The 25,085-nt window shown below is 38.2% G+C and overlaps 1 protein-coding gene across 6 annotated transcripts; it reads left to right on the forward strand.

Moving 5' to 3' along the window:
- The first annotated feature begins 1,017 nt into the window (after window positions 1-1,017).
- On the forward strand, window positions 1,018-23,035 carry TGDS (TDP-glucose 4,6-dehydratase). 6 transcript variants are annotated; one of them, XR_001882767.1, is made up of 12 exons: window positions 1,018-1,242; window positions 3,346-3,412; window positions 4,954-5,022; window positions 6,312-6,398; window positions 13,608-13,750; window positions 15,628-15,726; window positions 16,854-16,913; window positions 18,303-18,346; window positions 18,913-19,078; window positions 19,649-19,707; window positions 20,664-20,761; window positions 22,207-23,035. XR_001882767.1 is itself a non-coding variant. In XM_017859224.1 (12 exons), the coding sequence occupies exons 1-12, from the start codon at window positions 1,157-1,159 to the stop codon at window positions 22,258-22,260; spliced, it is 1,050 nt and encodes a 349-aa protein (XP_017714713.1). In that variant the 5' UTR covers window positions 1,018-1,156; the 3' UTR covers window positions 22,261-23,035. The 6 variants fall into 6 exon arrangements, 5 of the variants coding, with proteins under 5 accessions (XP_017714713.1, XP_017714712.1, XP_017714714.1 ...); XM_017859224.1 differs by having other exon boundaries at window positions 6,312-6,402; window positions 22,193-23,035; XM_017859223.1 differs by having other exon boundaries at window positions 6,312-6,402.
- The last annotated feature ends 2,050 nt before the right edge of the window (window positions 23,036-25,085 follow it).

A 25,085-nucleotide genomic window follows, 5' to 3' on the forward strand; every position in this document is an offset into this window, starting at 1 on the left:
GAAGAGCAAGGAGGGTGGGGAGGCTGGGGCAGAGTGAGGAAAGGGGAGAATAGGATAATATATCAGGGTAGGACCTAGGGAATATCATTATCATGATTGCAAGCCTTCTGCACTGTCTGTAACAATAATATTATTTTTTGAGACGGAGTTTTGCTCTTGTTGCCTAGGCTGGAGCGTAATGGTGAAGTCTTGGCTCACTGCAACCCCTGCCTTCCAGGTTCAAGCGATTCTCCTGCCTCAGCCTCCCGAACTGCCATCACGCCCGGCTAATTTTTGTATTTTTAGTAGAGACAGGGTTTCACCATGTTGGCCAAGCTGGTCTCGAACTCCTGACCTCAGGTGATCCGCCCACCTCGGCCTCCCAAAGTGCTGGGATTACAGGTGTAAGCCACCGCGCCCGGCCTGTAATAATATTAACAACAGCAAAATATCATTTTGCAGGCCAGGCACGGTGGCTCACGCCTGTAATCCCAGGACCTTGGGAGGCTGAGGGAGATTGTCTGGATCCCAGAAGCTCGAGACCAGCCTGGGCAACTGGGCAAAACCCATCTCTACCAAAAATTAGGCGGGCGTGGTGGCGCACGACTGTATTCCTAGCTACTCAGGAGGCTGAGGTGGGAGGATTGCTTGAGCCCCATTGGTCGACGCTGCAGTGAGCCGTGATCGCGCCACTGCACTCCAGCCTGGGTAACATAGGGAGACCCTGTCCCCGACCGGCTAAAAAAAAATCATTTTGAAATTGCAACCTCCCATCTCCATCTGCAACAACTCCCTTTTCTCAGCTCAACTGATAGGTAACCTCTAGATATGGCTGTAGTACAAGAATGAAAGGAGGTACTCATTCATAAATCTGATCCATAGTGGCGGCATTTCCGGGAAAAATGTTCCATACCCCCACCATACCGGCGACCCTACTTGCACCTGGCTGACCAGGCAATGGGGGAAAGGAGCCCCGCCTGCGCGGTGGTGAGCGCGGCCCCGCCCAGCCCGCTAGTGGGCGGGGAGAAATTGGCCACAGAGCAATCTCCGGAAGCTGCCGCTGGCCACCCTGTTAACGTGTCCCGCGAGTGAGGCGCGTCGCAAAAGGTCGCGGCAGAACTTCTCTGCGCTTTTCAGACCATACGCTTTACGGTACTAGGCATTGCTGAGCTGGGAGATGTCGGCAGCGGGTTGGGAGGAACCGTGGGGTCCTCCCGGCGGCTTTGCGAAGCGGGTCCTGGTGACCGGCGGTGCTGGTTTCATGTAGGTAATGGCCAAGCAGTGGCTCCCCAGAAACCCCTACCTTTTCCCGCAGCTCTGCTTGCCCTAGGCAATTTAGGTCCAGCTTTGAGGGGTCCTTATTCTGATGGGAGGGTCCTAATGCACGACCTAGACCAGCTTTTCTCTCCCTGGCCTGCAAAGAAGTGGTTCCTTTGAAACTGTGACTTCTTTAAAACGCCTCTTCCAAACCTGTGTTACTCTCGCCCTTCTGTGGCCCTAGGTGCTCACCACGTCACTCCTTGAGTGCGTACAAGTTACCCTAAGTTGCTCACCGACTGCTTCCCATCCCCAGCCTAGAGCACCCCTACCCCACGATGGGCCCTGTACACATAGGCACCCCAAAAACGATCTGAGGTTTATAATAGGACATCCAAACATTTACAAATCCACTGTTGACACCCTTTTCTTCCTCAGACCCACATTCGATCAGCAAGCCCTCTACTTCCAAAGTATATCCTTACGGCTACCACTTCCCACCACTCTTTCCCCTTTCCACCCTAGCCCATGTTTACCGTCATCTTTTGCCTAGACTGCTGCTGTAGCCTCTTGGTTGGCCATAACTGTGTCCACGCATGTTCCTTTAAAGCCTGTTGCTCACATACAAGTCAGTGTTTCTTAATCAGGTCATGTTAGGAGCAGGATTACTTCAGTGGTTCCTGCCACACTTAGAATAAAGCCCAAACTCTACCATATCTAGAAAACTCAAGAGCCCACGCCCTACTTTTGCAACGTGATCTGCTTTTCTGTACCTGCTGTGCGAACTCTTACAGTTCTTGGAACACACCAAGACACACGCTTCTATCTTGAGGCCTTTGCACTTGCTTCCCCTTTCGTTAGGCTGTTTGCATCACTCAATTCCGGTTTTTATCCAGATACCACCTCCTCAGAGAGTTCTTACCTGACCACCATATCTAAAATAGCCTCTTTCCCAACCAGCACACTTACCTCTACCTGCAATTATATTGCGGATTTGTGTCTGCTTGTTTATTGTTTGTATCCCTACTCTAAAATGCAAACATGATAAGGACAGAGACTACTGTTCACTCAGCACCTGGAAGAATGCCTGGCCCATTCTATATAAGTCTTTAGTAATTGTGGAATGGATGAATGCAAGAGTAATAAACAAGAACTCTCCCATCCTCCCCTCAAGGAACTCTGTGTCTAGTGGAAGAAAAGGGAATGTAAGGATTCCTTTTTATGGCCATTTGCACATTAAATCACCCCTTCTAATCTGACAAGTCACTTGGGGGACAGCATCAGGCTGGCAGGTTTCACTTAATGAGAAAGAGGACTATGGGCATGAAAGGGTAATACTTGTGTGAGAGTGCAGGTCCAGGAAGGGGGCGACATAGTGCTGTGAAAGGAATGCCGACTACAAACTCCAAGTTCATAATTTGGTCAAGGGCTGCCCTTTCCTGGAAGCCCAACATTTTAAGTATATATGGTAAATCTGGTAGATCATTTCACTGAGATATGCCTCTGATTCCCCTTTAGGGTCCTCTGAAGCTCAGGACCCACAGTGGATATCCAACTCAGGATGGTTTCAGCTGTTACTAGCCTAGGAATCCTGGGTTCAGTCTAGAACCCTCCTGAGGATTCTAGTTTAACATTACCAAAATCTTATACCAAGAAATAGCAATTGCAGAAGTTACTATTAAATATAGACAACTGACTATGCTCATAGTAATTTAATTTTTACATACTTATATCTGCAGTTCCTGAAAAGGCATGTACAGTTGTGCTTACTGGCTCCTGTTTATCGTTCCACTTTACTCCACACTTGTGCATACATGGATGGCATCATTTGGTTAAACTGACTTTTTTCCCTATACCCAGAACCAGTGCATTCTCTCTTCTACATAGTCTAAATGGAATATAAAACTTTTGTTTATAGATACTGTTGAGAAGTTTGGTAAAAAGTTTGCGTGTGTGTATATTTAGTGTAGTTATATTGTTTTCTGTTATTTTAGAAAAAATTAAAGTTATCTTTGAGTATTTTCCTAATACTCAACATCTTAGGAAAATATTCAAGAATTTAGGGAAGTTAAGATTTTTCACTAACAAGATATACTTTTTTTTAAATAGTGCATCACATATGATTGTCTCTTTAGTGGAAGATTATCCAAACTATATGATCATAAATCTAGACAAGGTGAGTTTTATAAAAATGAGCTTCATGCACTGAAATTACATTTCAATTTATGTTTTTTAAAAGTACTAGAATCCTGTCATGCTGATATTTTAATTTTTTATTTAGTCATTTTAGCAATTTAGAGGCTCTATATTGTAATGTGCTTATGCTGTATTTAATCTTATTTGTCAGTTTTTGAAACTTGCATTTCTTATGGTGGTCCACAAAGTAAAGTTTTGGTTTGCTTTTTCAGTTGCGACTTTGCAAATGGACTTTTTGGATTTTCATTCAAAAAAACTATAAGAAAAATTTATAAGGCAGGTTGGTGATTATAAGCCTTAATCGGATTTTTTGTCTATTTTTTAATTGACATATCTTAGCTGTACTTGCTAGGGGGCATATGGTGATGTTTTGATACATGTATACAATGTGTAATGATCAAATCAGGGTAATTGGGACATCCATCATAAGAATAACTCTTAACTCTTATGAAGCTTTGCCTGACTTGCTATTATGGACAGGATTTTTTTTCTATATCACCAATATACCAACAGTTTGAGGAATAGGTATAACAAATTCTAATATGTGTAACACAGGTGTAATTATTTTCAATCACTAATTCCTTTTCTGTAAGAAGTGGTAAACTTTTCTAGCCACCAGTGGCTACAGGCAAATTTTGGCAGGAACATTTTTTTGTGTGTTTGTTTGAGATGGAGTCTTGTTCTGTCGCCAGGCTGGGTTGCAGTGACGCCATCTCAGCTCACTGCAACCTCCACCTCCCGGGTTCAAGCGACTCTCCTGCCTCAGCCTCCTGAGTAGCTGGGATTACAGGCGCGTCACCAAGCCCAGCTAAATTTTGTACTTTTGGTAGAGATGGGGTTTCACCATGTTGGCCAGGATGGTCTCGATCTCTTGACCTTGTGATCCGCCTGCCTCAGTCCCCCAAAGTGCTGGGATTGCAGGCATGAGCCACCACCCCCAGCCAGGAACATTTTTTAAAGTAGAGATTTATGAAAAGGTTTTTGTTTTGTTTTTTGGTACTTTGAAAAGGTAACAAAATTACTTGTTTTTTACTTTTAAGATATCAGAAACTTAAAATGTGTAAAAACAGCCCAGCGTGGTGGCTCACGCCTGTAATCCCAGCACTTTGGGAGGCTGGGGCAGACGGATTACGAGGTCAGGAGATCGAGACCATCCTGGCTAACACGGTGAAACCCTGCTTTTACTACAAAATACAAAAAATTAGCTGGGCCATGGTGGCTGGTGCCGGTAGTCCCAGCTACTCCGGAGGCTGAGGCAGAAGAATGGCATGAACCTGGGAGGCGGAGTTTGCGGTGAGCAGAGATCACGCCACTGCACTCCAGCCTGGGCGACAGAGCAAGACTCAGTGTCAAAAAAAAAAAAAAAAAAAAAGAGTATAAAACCAGGGAGCAAACACACTTTAAGAGGACATGTTCTTGTATTATAACCATTCACATCTATAGTCTAAAATAAATTGGTATTTGATTGGAAAAGCTAATGTCACTTTTTGTATTGCCCCTTCTGTGCTCTCTTCTTACAAGTTGGATTACTGTGCAAGCTTGAAGAATCTTGAAACCATTTCTAACAAACAGAACTACAAATTTATACAGGTATGAACATTTTCATGTAATTGTACTGTGACTCTTTAGTCATGCAGGGATTATAGTATCTTTGTACTTTACAAACCTGTGTAATATGAGCTTGAAAGGAACACTAATTAAAGGCCTTTTAAAAGGTCAGATAGTTAATTTCCAAAAGTACCATGTGCTCTAGAGGATACTACTTTTGATTGACAACACATACAAAGCTACATGTGATTTTTGGTACCTTAGCAGATCTACCAGTAGCTGACTGAATTTACATGGTTCGTATTTTAGTTCCTCCCTAGTCTTTCCCTATGAAGGTTGATTAACTCTGGAAGTCTCATTTTTAGACAAATCCAAAGTATAAACCATAGGACCAGTTCATTAATTTGCAAAGGGAAATGTTATTGTCAAATGAAACTATTTAACTTATGATATATGTTTTTTTAAAGTTATGCTATAAACTCTCTTTTTAACTACAAAACTTAAAGAATATACTAACAACCATTTCATAATTCTGTATGAAAGCATTTTCTTCAGCTATTGACGAATTGTCCAGAATACATATTTTTAGAAGAATTAAATGTACATATAAACGTTAGAAGTACCATAATTTTACTTAATTGTGATAAAATGTGTTTCAAAATATCATTCCAGTTGTTACACTGTATTTTTTTGAGACAGAGTCTTGCTCTCTCGCCCAGGCTGGAGTGCAGTGGCATGATCTCGGCTCACTGTGACCCCTGCCTCCTCGGTTCAAGCAATTCTCCTGCTTCAGCCTCCCTACTAGCTGGGATTACAGGCACCCGCTACCATGCCTAGCTAATTTTCATATTTTTAGTAGAGACGGAGTTTCACCGTGTTGGCCAGACTGGTCTCGAACTCTGGACCTCAAGTGATCCGCCCGTCTCAACTTCCCAAAGTGCTGGGATTAGAGGCGTGAGCCACCGCACCCTGCCTAAGATATATTTTAATAATGGTTATCTCAAAGGGTGTTTAAAAAATGCTAAAAAAGGTTTTCTCTTAATATAGTGGCCTTGGGTTGGCAAAAATGTTGTGGACAACACTAGCATGGTACTTAGTAGTTGTTGGTGCTCATTAAAATATTATTTGGAAAAATAATTTGAATTGAATATCTAATATCCTAAGATGCTGGAGAAATACATCATTGGTATACTTGTTTGAGCACTTAGTTGAATTTTCATAACATTCTCTATTAAACAGGGAGGTGGGAGGTAGGGGATGTTATAGTAAAATGGTTATGAATGAGAGTGCTCAATGAAACCTAACCCTTTCATGTTTGCTTTTTCATATAGGGTGACATATGTGATTCTCACTTTGTGAAACTGCTTTTTGAAACAGAGAAAATAGATATAGTACTACATTTTGCTGCGCAAACACATGTAGGTAAGCATTGTTTTATGTTACAGTTATGATTGGCAGTTCTCTCCCAGCCTGCGCCCCCCTGCCCCCACCCACGTACTTAATAATACTTATATTTGAAAGAGGATATATCATACTGTACTAGAAAAACAGCCACTGTGTCATCAATAAACTCAGCACTTTTTAGATACTTTTATTAGCATTGCAAGGCTGTGTTAGTGAAATATAGCCTTGAATGCTGTCTGAAAACTGGAGTTGAACCAATTCAAGATAGTAAAGGGGAGCAATGGGGAGATGGGCCGTCAACTGTATTTTTTACGTTGTTTTTCTTAAATTTTGTTGTGGGTATGCAGATGAACATTATTGAATTTTGTGAATTTTAGATATTTTCTAATAATTTGATAGTTTTATTATGAAATATATTTGAAAGCGTTTAGAAATACAGTCAAATAATGATAATGTGAGCACCCATGTACCTATCACCTGAACAAAAGGCAGAATGTTGTGAATTTTAGATATTTTCTAATAATTTGATAGTTTTATTATGAAATATATTTGAAAGCGTTTAGAAATACAGTCAAATAATGATAATGTGAGCACCCATGTACCTATCACCTGAACAAAAGGCAGAATGTTGCTGAATCCTCTTCAGTAGTAAGTACTACTGCTACCTATTACCAGATTTAAAGTTACAATTTCCTTTGCTTTTCTCTACACTTTTGCTGTTGTGTATATATATACATATATATATTTATATATAAATATATATATAATGACGTAGAGTTTTTTTTGTTTTTTCAGAATCCGTGTAGATTCATCCATGGAGTCGGATATAGATATAGTTTGTTTTCAGTGTCATTCCAGTCTAAAAAATATATATGTATACATCGTAGTTTACTTAATATACTTTATTCTTAATGGCCATTTGGGTTCTTTACACTTTGGAGCAACTTTGAACACTACTACCTTGAACATGTATCATGATACATAAATATACATTACATTTGGCTATATAACTGAGATCGTAAGATCTGCATACTTCATGTTGAGATAATGTCAAACCATGTTCCAAAGTAATTATACCAACTTCCACTCCTCCAGAAGTGTGTGACTTACTGTTGCTCCAGATCTCATCAAAGCTTAGTTTTGTCAGTCTTTCCATTTTTGCCAATTTCAGTGCTGTGTAGTGGTGTCTCATGTTTCTAATTTGTATTTTCCCTGATTACTAATAAGATTAAGTACTTTTCATATGGTTTTTTATAATTTGGATTTCTCCTTTGTGAAATGCTGTTGCAATCTTTTGTCCATTTTAAAATGGGATTGTTTACCTTTTCTTATTGAAAGAGAAGTTTCAATGAGAAAGAATGGCAAGTAGAGTTTTTATATATTCAGGACACTAGTTCTTTGTCATTCTGTATGTTACAGATGCCTTCTGCTCTGTATGGCCTATCTTCTCACTTTTTTGATAGTGTGTTTTGATGAACAGATGTTTTCAATGTCAGTGTAGTGAATGTGTGTTTTTTCCTTTATGCTTACTGCTTTTTCAGTTCTTAAATTCTCTCCTACCCTGAGGTCATGAAGATATATTTTTCTATATTATCTTTTCAAAGCTTTATAGTTTTGTCTTTTACAATTAGATTTGTAATCCATCTGAAATTAATTCTTCTATAACACCAATTTCATGTTTTTCCATGTGAATACCAATTATTCCTGTACCATTTATTGAAAAGTTTACCAGTTTCTACCCTCTGTCATATCAAGTTTATTTTTGTATCTCTGTCTCTCTTCATTTGTTTGTCTCTGCCTGTCTGATACGCACTATATTGACGAATACAATGATTTCATGTCTGTTAAAGCAAATCCTTCTACTTGGTTAATGATAAAAGCAGTTGTGCACTTCTACCAGCAATTTATGAGATATTTGCCAACACTTGCTGTGTCAGTTTTGTGGTTTTAGTTTCCCTGATGAAGTTAAAAACCTTTTCATTTGTTTATTGGACTATTCTCCCTCTCTTTCTTATTAGGATATCCTCTTTGGAAAATTTCTATTTAAGTTTCGTGACCATTTCGTATTAAGTTGTCAGTTTTTTCCTTACAGATTTTATATATTTTGGATTCAAGCCTTTTGCAGCTACATTCTGTGTGTGTGTTTTTTTTTTTTTGAGACCGAGTCTCACTCATTGCCCAGGCTGGAGTGCAATGGCACGATCTCGGCTTACTGCAACCTCTGCCTCCCGGATTCAAGTGATTCTCTTGCCTCAGCCACCCGAGTAGCTGGGATTACAGGCATGCACCACCACACCTGGCTAATTTTGTATTTTTGGTAGAAATGGGGTTTCACCACATTGGCCAGGCTGGTCTCGAACTCCCAACCTCAGATGATCCACCCTACTCAGGTGATCCACCCACCTCAGCCTCCCAAAGTGCTGGGATTTACAGGCGTGAGCCACCACGCCCAGCCTTTTCCCATTTTTAATGGTGTCTTATTATTAGGGAAAGTTCTTAATTTTAAATGTGGGTTAAATTATCTGTACCTTTTTCTTTAGGGTTAGTGCTCTTTCTGTCTTGATTAAGAACTTGTTTCCCACTTCCAAGGTCATGGACATGTTGTCTTATAATTCTTTTCTTAAAAGTTACTGTTTTTCCTTTTACATTTAGATTTCTTCCCCATATCCATATCAATTTGACTCAAAATCATTTATTGAAAAGACTTGACTCTTCCTCATTGTCTCTTTTGTCATGGGTCAAATGTTTTTATATGTATGCTTCTATTTCTCAGCTCTGTTCAATTCTGTTGGTCTTTGTCTATGCTTATACTATTATCACACCATCTTAATTACTGTAGCTTTATAATAATTCTTTATAACAGCAAAGCAAACCTCCCACCCTGTTGTTCCAAAAAACATTTGACATTTGACATTGCTGTTCCAAAAAAACAATCTTTGACATTGTTGATCTTTTCTTATGCATGGTTTGTTTTCTATATAATGAATTTCTGGTCTCACCTTTATTATTTCATTATTTATGCTTTGTTTAGGCTTACTTTCTATTCTTTTTTCTAATCTTGGTGATATATTTAGCTTATTAATTTTCACCTTTTCTCTAATGTATACATTTTAGACTATGAATTTACTTCTAAATACTGCTTTATCTGAATCCCACAGATTTTCATATGTATTTTTTCCTTATCTTTTATTCTTAAGAGTTTGATTTCTTGCTGGCTGCAGTGGCTAACACCTGTAATCCTAGCACTTTGAGAGCCCAAGGCAGGCGAATCACTTGAGCCCAGGAGTTCCAGACCAGCCTGGGCAACATGGTGAGACCCTGTCTCTATAAAAAAATAATAATAAAAAATAAAACCCGGCATGATGGTGTGTGCCTGTAGTCCCAGCTACTTGGGAGGCTGAGGTGAGATCACTTGAACCCAAGAGGTGAGGTTGCAGTGAGCTGGGATTGCACCCCTGCATTCCAGCCTGGGCAATAGAATGAGACCTTGTCTCAAAAAAGAAAAAAAGAATTTGATTTCTTCTTTAATCCATGGGTTACTTAGACATGTATGTCTTAATTTCCAAACATGTATGGGTTTTCTTTTTCTTATTGAATTCTAGCTTAATTGTATATGATTAGATAACATACTCTATGATTGCAGTCCTTTATGCTACAACTTGCTTTTTGGCTCAGTATATGGTCACTTTCTGTAACTTGTGTATGTATTGAAAAGAATGTTAATTTGCAAACATTGGGTTCATTGTTCTTTACACATCCATTAGGTTAAGTTGGTTAATGATACTCTTTAAATCTCTTGCGTATTTCTGGTGAATTGAACCTTTTATCCTTATGAGATGATCTCTTTCCTCTGGTGATGTGTACTGCTTTAAAATCTATTTTGTTTGACATTAATATAGCTGTATTACTTCCTTTTTGTTTAGTATTTTCATGATACTTTTTCCATCTTTTTATTTCTCTAGTTTTATGGGTTAGCTGCATGTCTTGTAAACAACATGTATTTGTATTTTGATTTTTTTTAAACCCATTCTGACCATCCTTGATATTTACCCTCAGTGTTTAGTTTGTTGCTATATTTGGATTTATTCCTACCATCTTACTGTATGCTTTCTTTTCTCACCTGTTCTGCTTCCTTGGTTGCTGCTTACTTTTTTTTAAAAAAAAAGAATTCTTCCTTTGTAAAAAATTGTTTATTTTAAAAAAATTCTTGCTTGCTTTTTTTAAGGACTTGACTGAGGAATTTTTCTTATTCTCTTTTTCTCCCTCTACTAGTTTGGAAATTATATGTTCTGTTGGTACTCTCGGAGTGGTTACCCTACAAATTACAGATGTGTAATTAGCTTATCAAAGTGTAAAGTTCATCAAAACCTTTGTCCTCTTCCCATTTAATTTCCAACTCCATTTTTAGCTATTTTTAACTCTGTTTTTATCTGTTTTTGTTTTGTTTTGTTTTGTTTTTTTAGGCAGAGTCTCGTTCTGTCACCCAGGCTGGAGCGCAGTGTTGTGGTCTCAGCTCACTGCAACCTCTGCCTTCCAGGTTCAAGCAGTTCTCCTGCCTCAGCCTCCCAGGTAGCTGGGATTACAGGCATGTGCCACCACGCCCGGATTATTTTTTGTATTTTTAGTAGAGATGGGGTTTTGCCATATTGGCCAGACTGGTCTCAAACTCCTGACCTCAGGTGATCCGCCCACCTGGGCCTCCCAAAGTGCTGGGATTACAGGCATTAGCCACCATGTCCAGCCTGGAATTTTAAATTGATCTTATTTTATTTTGTTTTTTTATTCCCACTAGATGTCATTATTACTATTTTATATAGTCAGTAGTCATTATATTAGGGGTTTACAAAATAATACTCTAATTATATCATTCTTCATTTATACCTGGAATATCTACATAAAAACAAGTTTTCCAGCCAGGCGCAGTGGCTCATGCCTGTAATCCCAACACTTTGGGAGGCTGAGATGGGTGGATTACCTGAGGTCAGGAGTTCAAGACCAGCCTAGCCAACATGGTGAAACCCCGTCTCTAAAATACAAAAACATTAGCTGGGCGTGGTAGCGGGCACCTGTTACCCCAGCTACTCGGGAGGCTGAGGCACAAGAATCACTTGAACGTGGGAGGCAGAGTTTGCAGTGAACTGAGATTGCGCCACTACACTCCAGCCTGTGCTTTGTTTAGGCTTACTTTCTATTCTTTTTTCTAATCTTGGTGATATATTTAGCTTATTAATTTTCACCTTTTCTCTAATGTATACATTTTGGACTATGAATTTACTTCTAAATACTGCTTTATCTGAATCCCACAGATTTTCATATGTATTTTTTCCTTATCTTTTATTCTTAAGAGTTTGATTTCTTGCTGGCTGCAAAGAGAGAGAGAGAGAAAAAAAAAGTTTTCCTTATAAATTATGTGCTTACCTTGATATTTAATTGTTATAGAAAAGCCAGGTTAAATACCTGATTATTTTTATTTATTTAGTAGATTTTACTATAATGAGTTGGTTTCCAAGTATCCTCCTTTTTCTTTTTTCTTTTTTTTAGTATTGTTATGAATTTGTAGATTTTAACACATTTGATTTTTTTTTTTGTTTTAATCACTTGCAGTTATTTTTCTTATTTATGTTCAAAATGACTCACCGTTAGCCATTGAGAGGCTCTTCTAGTTGCTGCCTGAGTCCTTTTTGACATGACCTTAGCGGTCTTTGACAGCCATCTAACTTTCAGGTTTGATAGGATGTTTCAGTTTTATCTTCAATGTTTTTTCCCCCAAGATCTGGAATCAGCTCTTTGTCTCAGGAGCCATTGTTCCTTTTGGTGGGAAATGGTGTTTAGAGGCCACAATCTGGGCCCTGGGAGTGCTTATTAACTGATTGGACATTGTTTCAAGGCTTTTTCAGTTAACAAAACTAGGGAATATTATTCGCCTATTTACTTAAGATTAAAGGTGACATGGGTTTATACTGAAATGTCCAATTTAGATTCAGAGTTTTTGTTTAAATTCATCAGTCTTTCATTTATATCATCTTTTCCTTACCTTGAACACCTTGGTTCTCAACAGCACCACCCTAATTACTCATTTACTTTATTCCAGAACACACACACAGTCCACATTTCTTCTTTTAAGGACACCAGGTAGATTGGATTAGGACCCATCCTAAAGACCTGATTTTCACTTAATCACCTCCTTAAGAGCCCTATCTCCAAATATAGTCACATTCTGAGGTTCTGGGGGAAGAGGTTGGGCCTTAAGATGAATTATGGGGAGAACACAGTTTAGCCTATAACTCTGGATTAGAGGGAAATGCCTATGTAATTTGACTGGATATTTCCAAGTTTCCTTCCTTAGGGATTGGAAACATTTTACATCGTCATTGTCAGTGTACAAAGTGTCTTTTGCCTAACAGCCTCAACAACTAAGTGATTTGTCAAATTTTTGAATTTTTGCCAGTCTGATAAGAAGTGGTATCTCTGAGTTTTAAATTTGTGTTTTTTTTATTGTACATGAGGTTGATCATCATAATCTTAAGGACCCATTTGTATTTCTTCATCTAAACTGTTTATGTCTCCTACCTGTTTTACTGTAGGATTGTTCTTATTTATTTAAAGTTCTTTATAAGTTGACGATACTTAACCCTTTATCTCTGTCATTTCACATGGTTTTTCCCAGTTTGTTATTTTGTCTTTTAATTTGTTTTAGTTTTTTAACCATGCAAAATTTTTATATGATCAAATTTATCCGTCTCTTCCATTATTGCTTCTGGATTGTGATTCATCATTAAGGAAGTTCCTTCCATTTCCTGGTTATAGAGGTTCAGTTCTTTTAAGGTGAATTTATTTTTAAATAACTCATTCAACATTTATTGCTTTCAGCAGTAACAGATTGATCTTAAAAGCCTAGCCCTGTAATTCATAATTTTTTAAATTTAAGAACACTTTAAATTTCGGTGTATTATTTTTAAATTTTCTTCATTATAGAATAAAAACCTTTCCTGCAAATTTAACACTGATAGTTTTCTGGGTTCTAAGAATTTGCATGTACTATGTAATTTAGGTTTAAAGAAATCATAAATATCACTGCCTGTGTATGTTATTACTATAACTGTTGCAGCTGTGGTAAATGAAGAGCCATGAATAGTACCCTCCTTAAACCTGAGTCCATCATTTGGCATTTGTTCTATCCGTTGGGTAGACTTGTTTTAGCTTTTCACTCTTTTTTTTTTTAGATCTTTCATTCGTACGTGCCTTTGAGTTTACCTATGTTAATGTTTATGGCACTCACGTTTTGGTAAGTGCTGCTCATGAAGCCAGAGTGGAGAAGTTTATTTACGTCAGCACAGATGAAGTATATGGTGGCAGTCTTGATAAGGTGAGCTTAGAAAATGTATATTTTATCTACTTAACCATGTACCATGATACAGTTTTATTAAACCTACACTGGGCTTTTTTCATCCTCAAATTATATACACTTGTAGCACTCTTCAAAGTGTTTTAGGATTCTGTAGAGGGACAGAACTGATAGACAGATATATAAAGGGATATTTATTAAGTATTAACTCACACGATCACAAGGTCCCACAACAGGCCATCTGCAAGCTGAGGAGCAAGGAGAGCTAGTCTGAGTCCCACAGTTGAAGAACTTGGAGTCAAATGTTCAAGGGCAGGAAGCATACAGCATGGGAGAAAGATGTAGGCTGGGAGGCTAGGCCAGTGTAGTCTATTCATGTTTTTCTATCTGCTTTATATTCTAGCCACACTGGCAGCTGCTTAGATGGTGCCCACTCAGATTGAGGGTGGCTCTGCCTTTCCCAGCCCACTAACTCAAATGTTAATCTCCCTTGACAACACCCTCACAGACACACCTAGGATCAATACTTTGTATCCTTCAATCCAATCAAGTTGACCGTGTTAACCATCACAGAATGTTATTGCATTGTCTCCTCTGTTCAGATCAAGTGATACCGCCCCAAATGGGGAACAACAGCCTAGTCTTGGTAGAGACTTATTTATTTATTTTTTCATGCCCCAGAAATCTCTTTAGGTAGATTTATTTGTAATTTTGCAAGAGAATTGCAGATCTCACCTTTTTGTCCCACTCTTACACATATGATGAATGTCATTCCATGGACCAAAGCATAAGTTACACTGCAGCATACTACCTGTTCATCTTTCCCTTTCAGTCATATTGGAATGTCAAGGAGACTGTAAAATTCTTGTAAAAACCAAAATCTTTTTTTTTTTCTTTTTGAGATGGGAGTTGTGCTCTTGTTGCCCAGGCTGGAGTGCAATGGTGCAATCTTGGCTCACCGCAACCTCCACCTCCTGGGTTCAAGTGATTCTCCTGCCTCAGCCTCCCAAGTAGCTGGGATTACAGGCATGCACCACCATGCTCGGCTAATTTTGTATTTTTAGTAGAGATGGGGTTTCTCCATGTTGGTCAGGCTGGTCTCGAACTCCCGACTTCAGGTGCTCCGCCTGCCTCAGCCTCCCAAAGTGTTGGGATTATAGATGTGAGCCACTGTGTCCAGCCTTAGAATCTATTTTTTTAAATAAATCATGCATAAATATTGTACTTTTTATGCAAAGGAAACTCCATTGTCCAATCTATAATTTTTATAGTTGGTGTCTGCAGTGACCTCATTTTATTATTTATGAATTTACTTATTTTACCAAGACACATACACAGTGAAAATCAAATAGTCCGAAAAGACTGACAGTGAGAAAAAGTAGACCTTGACCACTTCTCAGTTCTTAATTCTGCTTCCAAGAAGTAACTGTTTTTCAATTCTCTGCAGTTGTTATCAGGTAAACTTCTTTGTTCATGCACCCTGCCACCCTACATCAGATCTGACACAGTAACCAGAGTGATTTTTAAAATGTAAGTCAGACCTGGCATTACTCTGCTCAAAAATCAGTCATTGTTTTACAGTGGCCTTCAAGGTTTTGGCCTTCCTCTAGCTCTCTGACCTCCTCTCCCATGGTCTCTCCCCTCATATCAGCCTTCCTGCAATTCCTTTGGACACGCTTCTGTCTCAGGGCCCTTAACTTGCCGTTCTCTCTCTCTGCTGTATAGGATTGTTGTGCACATTAAAGAAGTTACTACATGTCCTTGGGAAAACACCAGGCACATAGGATTTAAGAAGTGGCTTTTAAAATTTGGTGATTGACATTTCAAGTTTTAACATATGCTCTGATTTTTATACTTAAAATATGCATACTTTTTTAAATATGTATTTTTAAAATTAGGAATTCGATGAATCTTCACCCAAACAACCTACAAATCCTTACGCATCATCTAAAGCAGCTGCTGAATGTTTTGTACAGTCTTACTGGGAACGATATAAGGTAAGACCTGATTGCAGAAACTCTTGAAACATTTTCCTTTGGACTTAAGTGTTAAAACTCCAAGTGGGCTTTTTTTTTTTTTTTCCCTAAAGATTTTTAAGTTTTCTATTTATTCTTCGGGGACAGTCTCGATCTGGCACTCAGGCTGGTCTCGAACTCCTGACCTCAAGTGATCCGCCCACCTCGACCTCCCAGAGTGCTAGGATTACAGGCGTGAGCCACGCCCAGCCCAAGTCAGCTTTTAGCAGCATGCTTAGAGTAGGAGGCATAGATTGAGAAAATTTACATATTACGGAATTTTAAAAACTAATTTCCTCTATTGTGTGGACAAAATAGGACCGACCTCTTCTTATTCAGTTCATCATTAAAGGAATAACTTGAATATACATTGTTTTTCTATTTCGGTAATAGGTAGAGTGTTACAGCTAGAGTCAGAATGAGGTTGGAGTCCTGTGAGTGGAGGAAGACAGAGGGAGGACAGATCCCCTTTCTGCCGTGTGCTTCTCTCTGCATGATTTGGCTTTCGTGGCTCCTCATGAATGGGAAGTAGACTTGCCCCTGGTGGCTCTGACAGTGTCAGTATGGGAGCCTTACCCCATATGAATTCTCACCTTGAATCTCCTACATTTGGCTTCCCACTGCTCTTGGTGAGTTTTTAGGGTGTGGGTCAGAGAGGCAAGCCTTGGAATTCCTAAAGATTCTCTCACCATTTGGGTTCTGGTGGCATCGGTCCTTTTCACTTTCATAGTAGCTCTTTTTATTTGTAGGGATTGGTACAATGAAGAAAGCCAATTTAGAGTCGTTGAGGTGGTCTTTAAAATAATCAGCTGGAAAGTTCTTCAGTGTTTTGCTATCAATCAGACTTATAAACCTGTGCCATCTGTGCTCATCTTCTTGTACTAATAAAAGAATGTTCCTCTTCATTTTTTTGGAACCTCTGCCTTTAACTGAATCCTGTTCTCTCCTTTCTAGAAACCTTACGTTAGAAAAAAATCTCTTCCCTTTGACCTTAAGGTGTGTAGAATTATTTAGGCAACGGTGCCCATATTTTGAAATTCTGCTCGTCTTTAAAATAGTCATCATTATTAGACCTTTTCAAAAGCCTTAATGTTGAATATTCTTTTAAGTTTCCAGTTGTTATCACAAGAAGCAGTAATGTTTATGGACCACATCAATATCCAGAAAAGGTAAACTTTACTTCTTAATTCATGGTGTTGTTCAGTGATTGTAACTTCTCATTATTTGAAATAACCTCTTTTCAGTTATTTGTCAAAATAATATGTTGTAAATTTTATGTAATTTTATATGCTGTATAACACCTCTTGCAGATTCCTTCAGACTTAGAGATTGAAGATGAGTTTTAAGTCTCAAGCTGGCTGACACTCACCAGCTGGCTTCACCACTTGGCAGAGATTTTGAAGGATCCAATGAGAATGATATATGTGAAAATACCTTGTACTTTTAAAGACTTTAAAGCATTGTAGTATACTTCTACCACTAGTGACATGTTGTAGTTGACTCCCTGTTTGCAGTCAGACCAGTATATCAGGGTATACAGAAAGTCAAAAGCTAGCTAGCTAGTGATGCAAGAAGCTTGTATACATTAACTGTCTTAGTGTCAGCTGGCTAACTGTGCCTCAACTTATCTTTATGGTGTAGGCATGAATATCTTCCAGAAAGTACTACAAGTAATGAATAAAAACATTTAGTTTAGAGGCTGAAAATGCCTGTGCGGTTGGTTCTGTATCATCAAGTCTGATTTCACATAACTTTGGCCACTTGGCCTAAATTTGGAGACTGAGTTTTTCCTCTGTCACCCAGACTGGAGCGCAGTGGCGTGATCTCGGTTCACTGCAAGCTCCGCCTCCCGGGTTCATGCCATTCTCCTACCTCAGCCTCCCAAGTAGCTGGGACTACAGGCACCCGCCACCATGCCCAGCTAAGTTTTTGTATTTTTAGTAGAGATGGGGTTTCACTGTGGTAGCCAGGATAGTCTCAATCTCCTGACCTCGTGATCCGCATGCCTCGGCCCCCCAAAGTGCTGGGATTACAGGCGTGAGCCACGGTGCCTGGCTGGGTTTTCTTGCTTCCCAACTGGTTGCATTGATCTGTTTGCCCAAAGGAAAGGGCCATGTCATGACCTGCAGGTATTAATATTTACTTTGCTTAATTTTTCTTTGAATCCAAGAGCACTGGAATTTACTTTCTATAAATTCCTCAAGCACTTAATGCGTAGGTGCTATATATAATCCAATAAGTAAGATACAAATGTCTGCCTTTATGAAGTCAGCACAAAGGTGAGCCTTATGATGAGACCAACTGTCTGATGAAGACTTTTTCTGCATTTTTCCACTATTTAGATCATTTTATCTTCAAGTAACCTGTCTTCATGAAATAGCAAACTAAGAGTTCTTTTACTTATCAAATATTATAGTAGGTTTTAAAATGAACTGATAAAAAGAATTAGAAGCAATCCATATGTATATTTCTTAATAATCTTTTAATCTTGGTATGAGTTCAGATTCTTACTAATGAGTAAATTTCCAGTCTGAAATGATATTTAAATATTCTTTTAGGTTATTCCAAAATTTATATCTTTGCTACAGCACAACAGGAAATGGTATGTTATTATTACCTTTTTACCCATATGCTTTTCTGGTGTGTTAGAGTATTTGGTGACACTTTCTTGAATATCATAAAGTCTTAAAGGCCACAAAATTTAATGTCCCACCAAATTTAAGAATCATTTCTCCAGTGTAATAGTTTTAAAATAATCTGTATCTTATTTTGTAATTTACTTGAGATAATTTCAAATCTTAATAATCTATTATAGAACTTTGAATTATAGCATTAACATTTGAAATCTATTTTATATAATTTTACTTTCTCAAAGAACTTATTTAGTAGATATTTCTTTAAAATGAACTTATGGTATAAAATTGAATACACATTTCACAGGGGTCACTAATATGTTTGCCACTTTCCTACTAAGTACCCTCAGGAGGTTTGGAAATTGTTTAAGAAATATGAACAAAATTTAGAAAAGCTATGAGAATGTGTATTTTCAGTAAAAGATGCTGGGATCCCCATGGGAAGTGGCTTCTCTGGAGTTGTAGTACCCAGTCAATGCTTTAGGAAACTTTACCTTTTTACACTTCATGATTTCACTTCATTTAATCTCTTTAGTTGCATTCATGGGTCAGGGCTTCAAACAAGAAACTTCCTTTATGCTACTGATGTTGTAGAAGCATTTCTCACTGTCCTCAAAAAAGGGAAACCAGGTGAAATTTATAACATCGGAACCAATTTTGAAATGTCAGTTGTCCAGCTTGCCAAAGAACTAATACAACTGGTATGTATCTATTTTAAAAGGGTGGTATTTTCAAAATTGTTAGTGGCAGTAACCATTAATTTAGTCAAAATCAGAAGCATACAGTTTACTTAATTTAAAAGTAAGCAAGTCGAAAATGAAATGGATTATGTGTACCATATGTGTCTTAATTTAAGTTTTATCACCTATTTAGTAACAGCTTTTCAGGAAAAAATAATTCATTAAATGTACAGTCCCTAATTGTAAGACATAACGCATTTTAGAAATAGAAAATTGTGTCTTAAAATAAATAACAGTGACATATAAAATAATTACATCAGTAGTTATGAATATCCGTATATATTAGGGGACATCAATTATAAATTCGTTTAATAGAAAGAGGGACTGAATAATAACCAAAATCCAATGTGTATATCTGAGCTTCAGATGGAATTTGTATAAAGTATAGAAAGTGTTACTAAAATGATGTTCATTTTAGCTGTCTTCCCCGCTATGAAGCAGTTGTTTTCTTTTTAATCAGCCATTAAATACCATTGTTATTCTCTGATCTCATTTTATAATTTGACTCAAAAGCCTTCTCCATTTTGACAGATCAAAGAAACCAATTCAGAGTCTGAAATGGAAAATTGGGTTGATTATGTTAATGATAGGTGAGTAACAAGTTAAAACATTGGGGAAAGGTTGTGAAATCTTAGGTACCTTTAAAATTATAAAATATGTGGACTTGACCAATAACTAGTTTATCTCTTTTGAATTTTCTGGTAAAACATTTTTTTCATAATCATAAGTACCATACAGATTAAGTATAGCATTATTACTTACTAGCTATGTGACGTAAAAAATTATTGACCCTTTCCAAGTCTGAGGTTTCAAACCTCCAGTGTGAAATAGGGATAATAACATCTCTCTCTCTTTTTTTTTTTTTGAGACGGAGTCTCACTCTGTCGCCAGGCTGTACTGCAGTGGTGCAATCTTGGCTCACTGCAACCTCCACCTTCCCAGGTTCACACCGTTCTCCTGCCTCAGCCTCCCGAGTAGCTGGGACTACAGACTCATGACACCATGCCCAGCTAATTTTTGTATTTTCAGTAGAGACAGGGTTGCACCATGTTGGCCAGGATTGTCTTGATCTCAACCTCGTGGTCCGCCCACCTCGGCCTCCCAAAGTGCTAGGGTTACAGGCGTGAGCCACTACGCCCAGCTGATAATAACATCTTTCTTATGAAAGTATTTTAACATTTATTTATAATGTATATTAAATACCTGACCCACAGCCTCGCATATGAGTCCTAATAAGGTTTTGTGTATTTGTTTATTCATTCATTGTACATTTGTTGAGTTTTTTTATGTGTCAGGTATTTCACTTATATTTAGATCGTGGCTGAAAGAAGAAGATAAGACACAGAGAAAGTTAGGGACCTGGCATTATGGATGACTTTTTTTTTTTTTAATACATACTTGATTTTACAAACTTTCTGCAGAAAACCTATTGGGAATTTTTTGTCAAGAGAAAAATTGGGTTGTGGTGCATAAACACAATCTCCTAGTATCTACATTTGTAAATACATATCTACAATATCATTTTAAATTTGTTTTGTTTTCCAAGACCTACCAATGACATGAGATATCCAATGAAGTCAGAAAAAATACATGGCTTGGGCTGGAGACCTAAAGTGCCTTGGAAAGAAGGAATAAAGAAAACGAGTAAGTTATCAATTAATCATTTTGGGGTCAAGTCAGGAAAATGTAAAGGAAAAACAACTTATTTCCAGAACATTATACAAACCAGTGGAATACTATGTTGAATCATTTGTACTTTTCAGATTGCCACATTTCATATATTTCTGGTAATAGTCCTGTGTTTCCTAAGCATCTTGAATTTTATAAACCAACTTCTGATCAATCTTGCCATATCTTGTTAGCATTAATCAAACACCTATATTGTTTATTCTGAGGTACATATTTTTTCACTTTCTTCACACTCCTAAAAGGTATGTCTTTTTGTAATCACTAGTGTCTTGTATTTATTATTGTAGCTTTTTTCTTTTTTACATGTATGTAAAATAATGATCCGTCAGTAGCATCTTAGAGTTCGTGAAATAGAGCTGCAGTCTTTTTTGTATCTTGAGGCTTTTTATATTGAAACCAACAAAGGTAATACATTTAGTATGTGCAGAAAAATCTATTAAAATAAGTGCTTATAAAGTCTGTGTATATATATTAAAGCTCTATTTAGAAATGTATTCATGAGAAAAGATCTACCCAGATGTAAAAAAAAAGTTTTGATTCATAGCTTGAAATACAAAATACTTAAGTCAAATACGAAAAATCAAAAAACAATTTAAAACTATCAGGTTTCTTTAAACTAAAAAAGCTTTTACTGATAGTATAGCAATATAAAATAATTTAACATATTACTGGAAGAAAGGTGCTGGGCACAGTGGCTCACATCCGTAATCCCAGCACTTTGGAGACCAAAGTGGGAGGATCACTTGAGGCCAGGAGTTCAAGACCAGCCTGGGAAATATGGCACGACCCTGTCTCTACAAAAAGTAAAAGAAAATCAGCAGGACATGGTGGCACATGCCTATAGTCCTGGCAATTTAGGAGGGTGAGGTAGGTGGATCTCTTGAGGCCAGGAGTTGGGGCCTATAGTGAGCTACGATCACACCACTATACTCTAGCCTGGGTGACGAGACCCCATTCTCTTAAAAAAAAAAAAAATGCAAGAAAGTTCACATCAACTCATTGTGACTCTGATGCAGTGTTATCATATTTATATGACCAAACACTGTATTATACTTTTTTATATAAAATAATCTTATAATCAGAGCAGATGACTTATTTCCCACACCCCAAATTCCTTAATATCAGAATGTCTTAAATATTTATACCAACAAGTTCAGTATTGCATGACTTTTGAAGTTAAAAGAAAAAAAATCATTGATTTTAATTATAAATTTTTTAGGTGATTTAAATGTCTTCTGATTGACTTCATTGTTAAGTTCAAAATCAAATTGTTTACATCATTAGGCAGCCCTTGTCTGCTGCTTAGCTGATGGGCAAGACTTAGCTAGCAGGAACTCAGTAAATGTTGGTTAACTGATGTTTAGTTTTTTCTTTTTTTGTCTTTTGTTTTTTCCTATGAGTTGAATGGTACAGAGAGAATTTTCACAACTGGAAGAATGCGGAAAAGGCATTAGAACCCTTTCCGGTATAATCACCGTTTATATAGTCAAGACAGTTGTCAAAGAAGAAAATTATCCTACCTCTACAAGTGGTATGAAATTAAGTGACCAAATGAAGTGCTCTCTTTTCATTTGAAATTAGATTCATGACTTTTTGTATAATATTCAAATGCAGAATGCCTCAATCTTTGGGAGAGTTTCAGTACTGGCATAGAATTTAAATGTCAAAATTCTTTCTGAAACCCTTTCTCCTGGAAACTAGGAAATAATAGGTGTGGAAGACTCTCCCTACGGGTAGCCAGGAAGAAGTCCTCCTGGTTCCGACAACCATGAGGGGTAATGGTAACCAGCTAGGCAGATGGCAACCTTCGCTGGTTTTGAGCTCAGTCAGCTTCCCAGCCTTTCCCAGCGCCTAAGAAAGTCTCTGAAATGTTCGTTTTTATGCAATATAGGATGAGTCTTATATCCTAATTCACCTTTTCTTTTTTTAAGATCTGATATGCTATCATTGCCTTAGTAATGGAACAAAATAAAAGCATATCTAGCACTTTTAACTTTTGATAATTTTGTAAAATTGATTACGTTGAATGCTTTTAAGAGAAGGATGTAAAGTTTTATATTTTCACAATTAACCTATGTAAAACCTTATATCAGAAATTTATCATGTATTTACTGTTTAAAATGATTTTATTTATAAAATTGTCAATATCTTAATGTATTTAATGTAGAATATTGCTTTTAAAATAATATGTTTTATTTTGCTGTAGAAAATTAAAAAAAATTTGATTATGTATTTTAATCCTTCTTTGCCCTAAAGACTTTAAGATGACTTGAAAAGTGACTGATTGGCTATTGGGTTGAGAAAGGGAAAATAAGCTGGGTGACCCCCTCTATTAAGAGTGCAGATTTTGGTATGGAGGCATCATAATTCCTCATTAGAAAGTCTTACACTTTAAAAATACCCTTAAATACCAGCTTCTCACTGTGCTTAGGGATCCCCAAGTCCATCCCTCTTCTCTTCAGTTTCTCCAATTTCACCTTTCAGGAGAGAAAGAGAGGGAAGACAAGTGTGTCAGTTGAGTTTTGCAGGAAGCAAATGCTGAGAGAAAGTAATGATTATAATGGTAAAAGAGGGAGGAAGCAAAATTGGGCAGGCTGTGCAGGCAGAAAGGCAAACCCATGTGGAGAAAATGTCTATTGTGAGAATCAGCTATTGGCCCTTTCACAGTGGAAAGGGCCCAGTGGAGCTCATGTCCCACCAGGTAGCTGGTAGGTTTCCTTGAAGAATAGTGCCACATTGGGGGCTCAATATTTGTCTCTATTGCCAGCAGGTTGGATATTCATAGGTGGCAGTAGCTGCATTGGCCGTGGTAAGTGAGAATTCATGCTGTGGGTCCCAAGAGTAGGGACCATCTGTACAGTGAGGCCTGTTCCATTCAGGTGCCCATCATGGTAGTTCTGGGGTGGCTGATGATGAAAGCTGGCTAAAGTTAACTGACCAAGTCATTTTATCTACTGGGTGGTTCAGTGCCTCTTGCTATGGTGGTTGCTTTCTAGTGAGTGTTAACATGGAATACACAGATCTTCACACTCGCCGCCCTCTCCCATAGATAGGCCTATCCATGTTTCTCCAGCCTTTACTTCCTTGTTTCCTGCTCCTCTAGACTTTTTTCTTCTAAGTCCCAAAGTAGCTAGCCAGGCTACTGCTCATGACTAAATGTATATTCTCACCACAGGTCACTACCATACATAGTGCATGAACAGGTATACTACTCAAAGCTTTTTTCTTGGAAAGGTTTTCTTTTTTCCACATTCTTTTTAAGGCCACCCCTGCATGGCTTTCAGGCAACCACCCTCCATTTTTGGCTCGCACCCACATAACAGGCCAATCCATCTGTAAACTAAGATCAACTTTTCTTCTCCTTTCAGTTGGTTGTATGGGACCCTCTGTGTGGACCCTCTGTATGGCCACAGGTATAAAGAACTAAGGTGGTGACATGGGAGTCTGGCCTACCTGCTCTTACAACTTACTTGTGCTCTCCCATTCTGCTCATGCTTAATCCCAGATGTGCCGTTTCCATCTTCCAATGGACTGCTGCTGGCTCCACCTGACTCAGAGTGGGTGGGCACATTACTCTGCTAGAACTGCCGTAACAGAATATCAGAGACTGGGTAGCTTCTACAACGGAAATTAATTTTCTCACAGATCTGGAAGCTAGAAGACCAAGGTCAGGATCAAGGCGTTGGCAGGGTTGGTTTCTTCTGAGGCCTCTCTTGGCTTGCAGATGGCCATCATCTGTCCTCACATGATCTTTACTCTGTGACTAAATTTTTTCTTCTTATAAGGACACCAGTCATATTGGATTAGGGTGTGTTTTAAAGATCTCATTTTAACATACCTCTTTAAATACTGTGTTTCCACGTATAGTCACTTTCTGAGGTACCAGGGGTTAGTACTTCAACATAAGAATTTGGGGGAGACACATTTCAGCCCTTAACAGTGGGTCCAAGTGCACTTAGCACATATGGGCAGTTCTAGATGCATGGTCATTTGGTGTCCTGTGGTCAAGCATTCTGGGTCTGCCATGGCACAGTAATTTATTTTACAAAGGAATGATTCTCCACTGAGCCTGAAATGGTGTTTCCCAGGTGTAACCATGGGACCTGCATAGTTATTCTCCACTGGGGCTCACCATAAAACCCACACTACATCTGTCTCTACCACTGACACCACCAGCACCATAGGGTTTACCACATCATATAGCCCAAGTGGCAGGAATGCTTGCACCCCAGCTTGGACCTGCTGCAAGACCTCTTTCCCGCCCCAGACCCCTCAAAGC

This window comes from Rhinopithecus bieti, unplaced genomic scaffold (assembly GCF_001698545.2).
Source record: "Rhinopithecus bieti isolate Rb0 unplaced genomic scaffold, ASM169854v2 scaffold_46235, whole genome shotgun sequence".
Lineage (NCBI taxonomy): Eukaryota > Metazoa > Chordata > Mammalia > Primates > Cercopithecidae > Rhinopithecus > Rhinopithecus bieti.